We start from the raw sequence: 9,173 nt of genomic DNA on the forward strand, positions 1-9,173 counted from the left end.
AAAAATGAAAACATTTACGTAGCACGTTTTATTGTAATTTAAGCTTTTAAATCTCTAAGAATCTCTAACTCCAATAAGTTAACACGTTCCATACATCGAAGGAAAACTATCTTCTAAAGTAAAAACATTTTACTGCGTAGACATCCTATTTACACAAATAGTGATGTTTATCGTTGTCTTTAACTTTAATGCATATTACAGTTAATATCTGGTAATAACGTTTTTTTTATTTTATTCCGCATATTTTCAAATCGTTATCTTGGCGGTGATAAAAGTTTTCACAGCTGTCTCAATTCATTCCAGGTCACCAGCAAAACTGGGTTCCATGTATAGCAGGCATTTAAAAACTCACGACTGGATACTTCGGTGCCAGGAGTGGCCATACTATAAGCTCATACGCTGATCTTTTAACAAATCACACCCATGATGCACGCTAGAAATGAGATTCTTAGGTTTTGCACCACCCTCAGCAGAGTATAAAGAAATTGTGCTCAGTCCATCATGTTGGATGATAATGGGGACTTTCCTCATTTGTTTAGGCGAAGTAAAAAACTTCATTGTTCAGTGGTCCAGTTGCTGTTTTCGGAAAGTATTGAAGATTATCAGTAGATATTCAAAATCCAAAAGGAATTTTCTTATTGCTAGTACATGTTTCATGTACGTGTTTTTTCTTGTTTCTCGAGTAGGACGAAACTTGCCTGAGCTATCTGATAAGCAGCACAGAAGAAGCAGAGGAAACTATATACAAAAATCTGGTATGTCCCGGGCCGCCTCCACCCGTGTGCGCATTGAAGACATATCAGAAGATAATACAGCTTCTCGGAAACCTAATGTGGTTTACATAACACTTAAATCGAAGCGTGGAAAACCAGCAGTTATTAGAAGTACTATAAGACCAAAAACCAGGAGAAAGTACTCAATTACAAATAGCCATGCACTCATTGATGGATTAAATTATATTAGAAGTATTATCCAAAGTGAAGGAACTCGCCTGTCAAATAACACGAGAACTGGACATGAAAAACAAAGACAATCTTATCCCCACGTATTCAAGGATACAATTCCACATGAAGGCCAAAGACAACCGATAGATGCTCGTTATGGTTCTTTAAGGATATACAGCGAAAGTGCCCCACCATGGTTTAGTAAAGAAGACATTGACGCTCTCCGCTTCTTAGCAGATAGCTATGTATCGAAAATTAAAGACATATCGTCAGGCAGCCAACAGCGCTTACTGTTGTTTGAAACGTCGACAGATACTCCCGGTAAATTCTCAGGTGAAGATAAGAATAATACTTCAAAATGCCAAGGACGCTGCGGCTTGATCAAGAGACCAGTGGACATGAGTGAAGTGTTTGCTTTTCATTTGGATAGGATTCTGGGGTTCAATAGAAGTTTGCCGGCTGTATGCAGGAGGTTTAGGTTGTTTCAAGGTAAGATGCTGAAGCCAAATACTGTATGTTGCATGAGCTTCTGGCTATTGAATGCTTTTCTAAATTGAATTGCAACGATTTGGGGCAGAACGCATATTGTGAAAACCTTTATCTTACCGGTTCCTATCAGTAAGAAAAGAAATGAACAATGTAGGCTTTTATTCTTGTCAGTACCACATGCCAATAACTGAATTAACGACTGTTAACAAGTCATTACTCATTATTCTTTTCAACTTTGTGGTGTGTGTTGTTAACGTTTATGACCCCTCCCGTAGTTGATGATAATAATAATACAATTTGATTTCTGAATGCTTTTCAACAAATACAAAGTTTGAGGTTTTGTTTCAATAAAATATGTTTTATACTGTTATAAACTGATATTTTATATCGTTTTATGATATTTTAAAATATGAAGTAGCATTTAATTCTTTCACATTATAAATGTATATATTAATATATAAAGTAAGAACAGATCTAAAACATTTCAACGATTGGTAATTGACTTGAATTTTACCTGTCATCTCCAGTACTGCAGAATAGTTAAAACCTTGTACAAACATGTACTGTATGTTATGAAGAATTACCTACTGCACAAAAGCGGTATGTCAGTTGGAAATATTTTTTTTAATAATGTTTTCTAGATTTCACTTATTCTCAGGAATCCAGTCTAGCTTAGCATAGATGGTGTTCTAGCACATGAAAAGTAATAAAACATTTTTTTTTTGCAATAAATACATTGATTTTTGTATGAGACATACTGTATACTGTACTAAGGACCATAAGAAACATATTACTTCAAATATGTCACAAACCTATCTGGAAAATGTCTATATCTTTTTTTGCAACAGGTGACTGACATTTTATTCAACATGATGTAGGTAAATTCATTCTGGGATTCATTAGTTCTGATTAAAAGAGGTTGTGCCTTGAAAATAATAGGCTACTGTAGAACTGGGTATGGCCACCTTTGGAGAGAATTAAAGCTGTACAGTACATTTGTGATGCTTGCTTTATACTAGTTTGCTGATACTGTACTGCCTTGTAGGACCTTTTTTCTATTCCTCTTGTAGGGGCTGGAAAAGCATGTGTTTGTTGGTTTTTGAGTCCTTCATGCCACATCCATGGCATAACAGTCACATTCTCATCTCACAAGAATGCTGTTGTTACATTAATAGCATGAGGACATGCTTTGTCCAGTTGGAATGCTATCATGTCAGGATCATGATGTCACAGGAAAGGCAGCAAGCTGAGAACCAGGACTTAATCAATGTAGCACTCTGCAGTCAGGATGCCATCAATCACTACGATTGAATTTTTTAGAAACCAGCTATTCCTCTCCAGGCTATTGCACTTTGATATCCAGATTAACTGGTCTGTTGTTCAGAAAAGAAATACTTATATTTAATTATACCAATTGTATTTAATTTACTTTTAAAACAATATCATTTTGCATGTCTGGGCCACTCTCAGTGACTTCTGTCTGGCTGTTTTCCAGCAGGTGCTTTTCTCTCACAAATGATTAATCTCCACAAATGACATCGATTTTTTTATGCTAGGTACAGTATATTTTGTGTGTCAGGTTGGAGTGCTTTTATAGAGAGATATACTGATACATCAAGATTTCTATTTCTTATTACTCGTCTTTGTGTTCAAATAATTCTGCAGTTTGTTAACATGGAAAAAGGAATGCTTAACAACCAATGCTGTTATATTATAGACAGTCAACCCTACCCAGTGGTACTGTGGGACTCCACACTCTCTCCTGCAGACAATGAGATTCAGTCCACGGTGAGACTAACCTGGGGATCTTACCAACACTCACTTAAACAGAAATGTTGGCAACGTGGGATCGTACCCAAGGCAGAGTGGAGGTGCTCCAGTATCCATCATTATGAATGGAGCAAGCTGGCTCTCTTTGATTTCTTGCTGCAGGTGCATTAACATTAAATGTGTACTGTGTAGAGATTTTATGCTCACATTATATCTCTGTGTATTCTGTAATTGATTTATTATTCAACTCACATGTCATAAAACGTATGAAACAAAGTGGTCATTCACAGTTGGTTTTGGAGAAGTCAGAGTAATGTGACCTTTTCACTTGTGTTAATATGAGAATTAAAATGCATGTCAGATGATTCTGAGATAATGCCTTATTTAACAATTTTATATAAAAGGCTATGTATTTCTAGAATACTTTCTTCAGCTGCTGTTAAACAATGACAGCTTTTCAATGGATTTTTAGTTCTATTAATGATCCCTTTCTTTATGAACATATTGATATTTGGGCATATTTTTGTCTCTCTATAGCTAAGAGTACAAGCTTCATTTTTTATCTTATTTGCTGTATCATATTTTGAGAAGGGCTAAGAGTGAATGAGAGCAATTTTATTGAAGTTTAATTATAATGGAATGAGGATAACATAGGAAAATCATTCTGCCATTTTAGCAAACTAACAAATTAGAAGGAAAAAGGAAAACTAACAAAAAAAGGAACTACAATGCAAAGTAATTTTGAAAACACAAAAAAATGTATTTTAAAGTGGTTGCAAAAATTGAATTGGTTCAACCGAACTGTAGCATCTTTAGGTAAAGGCAATTTTGTGCTGCTCCAAAAATGTTAACTCTTTCAAAAGTTTGAGCTTTTGGATATCTTTTTTATATAACTTCTACTGTAGGTATACAATCGACTTGACAGGAATTGTTGTGGATTCAAACCCCGCAAGGAAGATACTTGTTTTCAAAATGGACTGTACCTGGAGTGTGCTGATCAAGATAACATCGATCTGATGCATATCATTCACAGAAGAAATGACCCAAGGCATTTGGTTTTTGTTGATAACAAAGGATATTTTGACAGAGATGAAGGCAATCTGAATTTTAAACTCCTAGAAGGAATAAAGGAGTGAGTATGGATTTAAATGTTCAAATACTTTAAATGTACAGTATGGGCAATCTCCACAAATAAACAACATCTAAACAGTGGTAGGTGCTTGTGAGAAACACACAGAACCAATTATTATTATTGTTATATTTTAATAGGACTCACTATGCGTTAGTAGTTGCAGTAGTTATTATTTTTTATAGAACATATTACAACACTGATTGAAGCTGCTGTGTGCTGGTTGAATTATTGTACTTCATATAAAACTGAAGGATTACTTCCCAAGGATATCAGAGAGTCACCTTCTCTAAACTCCTTCAAATCCAGACTCAAAACCTTCTTCTTCAGAAAAGCCTTTACTTAACTGGTTCCATTCTTCACCCCTCTGCTCTTCTTAGTACCACCTTCCACGGTCTCCTCTATTGTTACTGTTGTATTGTTGTAATTGTAAATGTGTCTTATCTTGTGAATTCTTCTTATTTATTGTTGTAGTCTTCCTATTTATTGTTATTGTCATCCTGTAAAGCGCTTTGAGAAGCCACCTTTAATGGCACTATATAAAATAAAGTTTATTATTATTATTATTATTATTATTATTAAAACTGGTCAAGTAAGAAATTGTTCTTTGAATAAGGCATACATTTTATTCAGTCACAATCCTATGAAATTCCACAAAATCTTCTCTTTACTTAATATATTTTTAAATACTATTGGTGAGGTTTGCTCTTGATGTATGCTGTAAATGCCTCCTGTTACCATGTAAACCTCTTGATTCAACAGTAGCCCTGTTGTGCATGCCTGGGAATAAATAATCTTATGTCAGATCAATTACATTATCATCATACCAGGTGCATGAACCTGCATGCATTGTATGCCTTTATATAAAGTAAGTGAGAAGGCCCATATCTGACACCGTCTAAGGAGAAGAAATGATACAGGATAGCCTGTTTCACTGAAATCAAGATTCTTTTGCACACATCATGTAATGTTAGGAGATCATTAAATATCAATATTTTTCAGACCAACACCATTAAGATTCATTAATTCATCAGTTGTGACTCAACATTCTATTTTAATGTGATCAAAAAAATAAAATTCTAGAAGAAAAAAAACAATTTCACTGCAATTAAAATTGGGCCAATTTACAATTGTAGCACTTACATATGAAATAATGGTTTAATATACAGTACATGGGCATTTGAAAGAAACACTTGAAAATTTCAGATTTCTCATGTAAAGAAAAGTCAGTGAGAAATTTAAGGTAATGCTTTTATACTTGAAAATGACAGACTCATTTACGCATAGAAACATTCATATTACTAGACAAAGTTAATGAGTTTGTTATGAGAGAGCACTGGAAGTTGATAGCACTGCATGTAGGCGAAAGCACACTTGAATCAATAAGAGAAAAAATGTTTTGAATTGCAAATTGCAGACTTTGCAATTGCAGTTTAATTCTTAAAAAAATGTATAAATATGCTTAAAAATTATTATATATGGTTATAAAAAATAAATTATATAAAATGCATCATAATTGTCAAAAACATTAAACAAGTTTGGATATTTTTATATGTTTATTCCAATACAGATTGCTATACAATCTTCTTTAATGCTGGTAACATACAGTACCAGTCAGAAGTTGGTACCTGCTTGAAACCGGGTTTTTCATGCTTATCTGTGCTTTCAACTGTATAACCTTGTCTATAAACACTTAATATTTAATTACATTATGTACTTATAATCTTAAGTGAACTGCATTGAAAATGTTAATTTTTCATTTTCAGTAAAATGAACACCCAAAGCAAGCACATTTCAGTCTGATACCCAGGTTAGTTAAAAGTCAGAAATGTGTATAAAATGGTGTTAGAACACTAAAAAAAGTTTAAAATTGTCTTTGTTAGATGTTCTCACAGTTAACTAGCATGTTACCTCATTGACCTTTTGTCACTAATTATTGGTAAACAGGTGAAGGTCGACGATTACTATAAATATAGGGAGCATGGGAAACATTTTGTAATTCCTGAATGAACATGGCAAAATTTGCTCAGAAGGCAAGGAAAAAAGACAGTCTATAATTACTTTAAGAAATGAAGGTCAATCTTTAAGACAAATTGCAAGAACTTTGCAAGTGTCAGCTACTGCTGTGGCCAAGACTATCAAAAGATATGAAGAAACTGGCACTCATGAAGACGGAAAAGGGTCATGCAGGACAAGGGTGACCTCAGAATCAGAGAATACGTTCATTAGAGTCACAAGACTGCGAAACTAGTGACTAACTGCCCCTGAAATACATGCTGAGCTCAGTGCAACAGAAATACAGATGTTTCAACATCAACTGTTCAGAGGAGGTTGCGTGGAGCTGGCCTCAAAGTTCCAGTTTCTGTGTTTTTTGGCCCAGGCCAGTCTCTTCCTCTTATTCTGCACTCTTAACAATGGTTTCTTTGCAGCAGTTCTTCCTGGTAGTCCAGCTTCACTTAACGTAGCTGATTTGCTCATGAAAGTTTAATTTGCCTTTTCACTCAAGGCAGATACAGTACTAATAATCATGTTTTCATATATTTCTCTATTAGCTCATTTGTGTTGAAAAGGTTTGAAGTACTACAGAAGTAGATATCAGTGTATTTTACATTGTAAAGTGATTTTATTTAGATTAAATCTATTTGGAATCAGTATAAAAGGCAGGAATACACCTCTACTGTATATACTGTTATAATATGAAAATAAAGTATATGCAGAGATATATAATGTTTTTTTATTTCCATAAACAAATTATATTGTCATATTTTGTCAACCCTTAAAGGCTTCCTGAATCTGCAATCACTGTCCTAAAAAGCCAGCGCCTGAGGGAGAAACTCCTGCAGTCCTTGTTCCTTGACAAAGTTTACTGGGAGAGTCATGGAGGACGCCGAGGGATTGAAAAGCTGATTGACGTGATTGAGAGAAGGGTCAAGATCCTGCTAACATATGCCAATGCACATGGAATCAAAGTCACACCTATGAATGAGTGAGAACATCTGAAGTGGACACATGGAATGAATTGCTGTCCATAATTATTCTGACAATTATTAAGTTTGTACAGAGTATTGCATTTGGGTGTCGACATCTACACGGTATGTAAAGAATGTAAATTACAAGGCCAATTAACATTAAATGTATCCAAAGTGAATGCATTCCATGCTGTAAAATATGAGCATTTTTCAAAAGAGAAAAGAAATGTTATGTGCCAGAATAATCCAGTGTGAATGTAGCTTTCTTTCACAAAATATTATTCCCTGCATTTGGTAGCATACAGTATGTTTGTGGTTTAGAATGACTCATTCCTTTCATTAAGAGAATCTTCCACTTAGTCTTGCAACTATTGATTAAGATTTTTAAATGTTATATTTATTATAATACTACTGCCTTTTGTACTTTGACTAAAACTTAATATTTTTCATTGATGTTGCCTTTTTTATTTGTCATTTTGCAGAGTAAAAGTTTGGAAAACAGAACTATGTTTAGAGTATGAAAAATTAGATCCAAACATAGCTCTTGAAATATGCATAGAATGTTATTTTCTTTACAAATGAATCCAACTAAGCAAAGTTTACTTGGAGAGAATACTGTCTCCTAAAATAAGATTTTTCTGTATTATCTAATATATGTTTTCTAAGTTTCCAATAAGATTTTTTTATGATCACAATTTGTTGTTTTGTTTAATAAAATGCATGTTTTATGAAATGGTAATTTAGAAAATATTCCACTTGATTAAGTATTTTGGCAACAAAAGTATTTTATTAAACAACTTGTGTAACTATTTGTAATATGCAAACTTACAAGCTTAGAAAATAAGTCTGTTGGTTGCTGATTTTTTTAGCCTTCCATGTGTCATTAGAGTGAGCAAGACCATTTGTTGTTTTAACCCCTTTAGATGTGTATTTACATAGAGTTGTCTATTGATCTTCCCTGCATGTTTTTTTAAGGAAGGCCTCTTTTCAGAAAAGCTGTGCTGAGACCATATTTTTCTCATAGTCACACATTTTTGGGGTCATTTCAGTAGACACAGGGATCTGCCAGGGCTGTATTATTGACTTTATTTAAGTAGAAACCTGCCAAGAGCTTACTGTATACAGTATATCTAACTTATTTTTTATGCAAATTAATTTATAAGCACCAAAAACATGTATTTTTAACACGTGAATCAGCTTTGATTTAAACACAGCATCTATTACACCTGTTGCATTCATTAACCTATTGCAATTATTATGAATCAATGCACTCTTTAATCATAAACTCTTTAAGCACAAGAGAATTAACAAAAAGACTACTTTACTAGAATTATCTTTTCAATTTAAATATATTCTTTACTCTTTAAAGTGACTTAGATTATTCAAAATGTCTTCTCAAGTCAGAAGCACTGTGCAGCTAATGAACTAGTGCAACCAGTCAAGATACTGTTTTTATTAGAACTGATGTTTATAGATGTTAAGGCTGTGGAAAACAGGGTCAGGCAAGGGGACCAGACACAACAAAGGTGTGAAGGGACGAACTTTTTTTCATTATGTCTAATGTCGCGCTGTTTATGTTTTGATATACAGTATACTGCCTAATAAACTTTTTATAGCATCTGCAAATAAAATTTAATAATTTTATCATTATAGTGTATCTTTTATTTCATTTTAGTGTATACTTTATTATACTATATTATACTTTATTATATACTGCAATAATATATTATATACATATCTATTAAATTATTATTGTAAGAGACAATGACTAGACTAGAAAGTGAAATGATGTAAAGGCGTGTTTGAACAGCCAAACATGCAAGGAAGTAGACCTTGTGCAGAAACCAACAGACTAGGAGTGCGAATAGAAAC

At 33.6% G+C, this 9,173-nt stretch overlaps 1 protein-coding gene across 3 annotated transcripts; it reads left to right on the forward strand.

The window, feature by feature from the left end:
- The first annotated feature begins 334 nt into the window (after positions 1-334).
- Positions 335-8,948, forward strand: gask1b (golgi associated kinase 1B). Of its 3 annotated transcripts, XM_015344535.2 has the most exons (5): positions 335-1,433; positions 3,151-3,365; positions 4,109-4,335; positions 6,099-6,142; positions 7,115-7,196. In XM_015344535.2, exons 1-4 carry the CDS (start codon positions 440-442, stop codon positions 6,133-6,135), a joined length of 1,473 nt encoding a protein of 490 aa, XP_015200021.2. In that variant the 5' UTR covers positions 335-439; the 3' UTR covers positions 6,136-6,142; positions 7,115-7,196. The 3 variants fall into 3 exon arrangements, with proteins under 3 accessions (XP_015200021.2, XP_015200019.2, XP_015200020.2); XM_015344533.2 differs by lacking the exon at positions 6,099-6,142 and having other exon boundaries at positions 7,115-8,948; XM_015344534.2 differs by lacking the exon at positions 6,099-6,142 and having other exon boundaries at positions 3,151-3,221; positions 7,115-8,948.
- The last annotated feature ends 225 nt before the right edge of the window (positions 8,949-9,173 follow it).

The sequence above is a fragment of the Lepisosteus oculatus genome, chromosome 1 (genome assembly GCF_040954835.1).
Source record: "Lepisosteus oculatus isolate fLepOcu1 chromosome 1, fLepOcu1.hap2, whole genome shotgun sequence".
Lineage (NCBI taxonomy): Eukaryota > Metazoa > Chordata > Actinopteri > Semionotiformes > Lepisosteidae > Lepisosteus > Lepisosteus oculatus.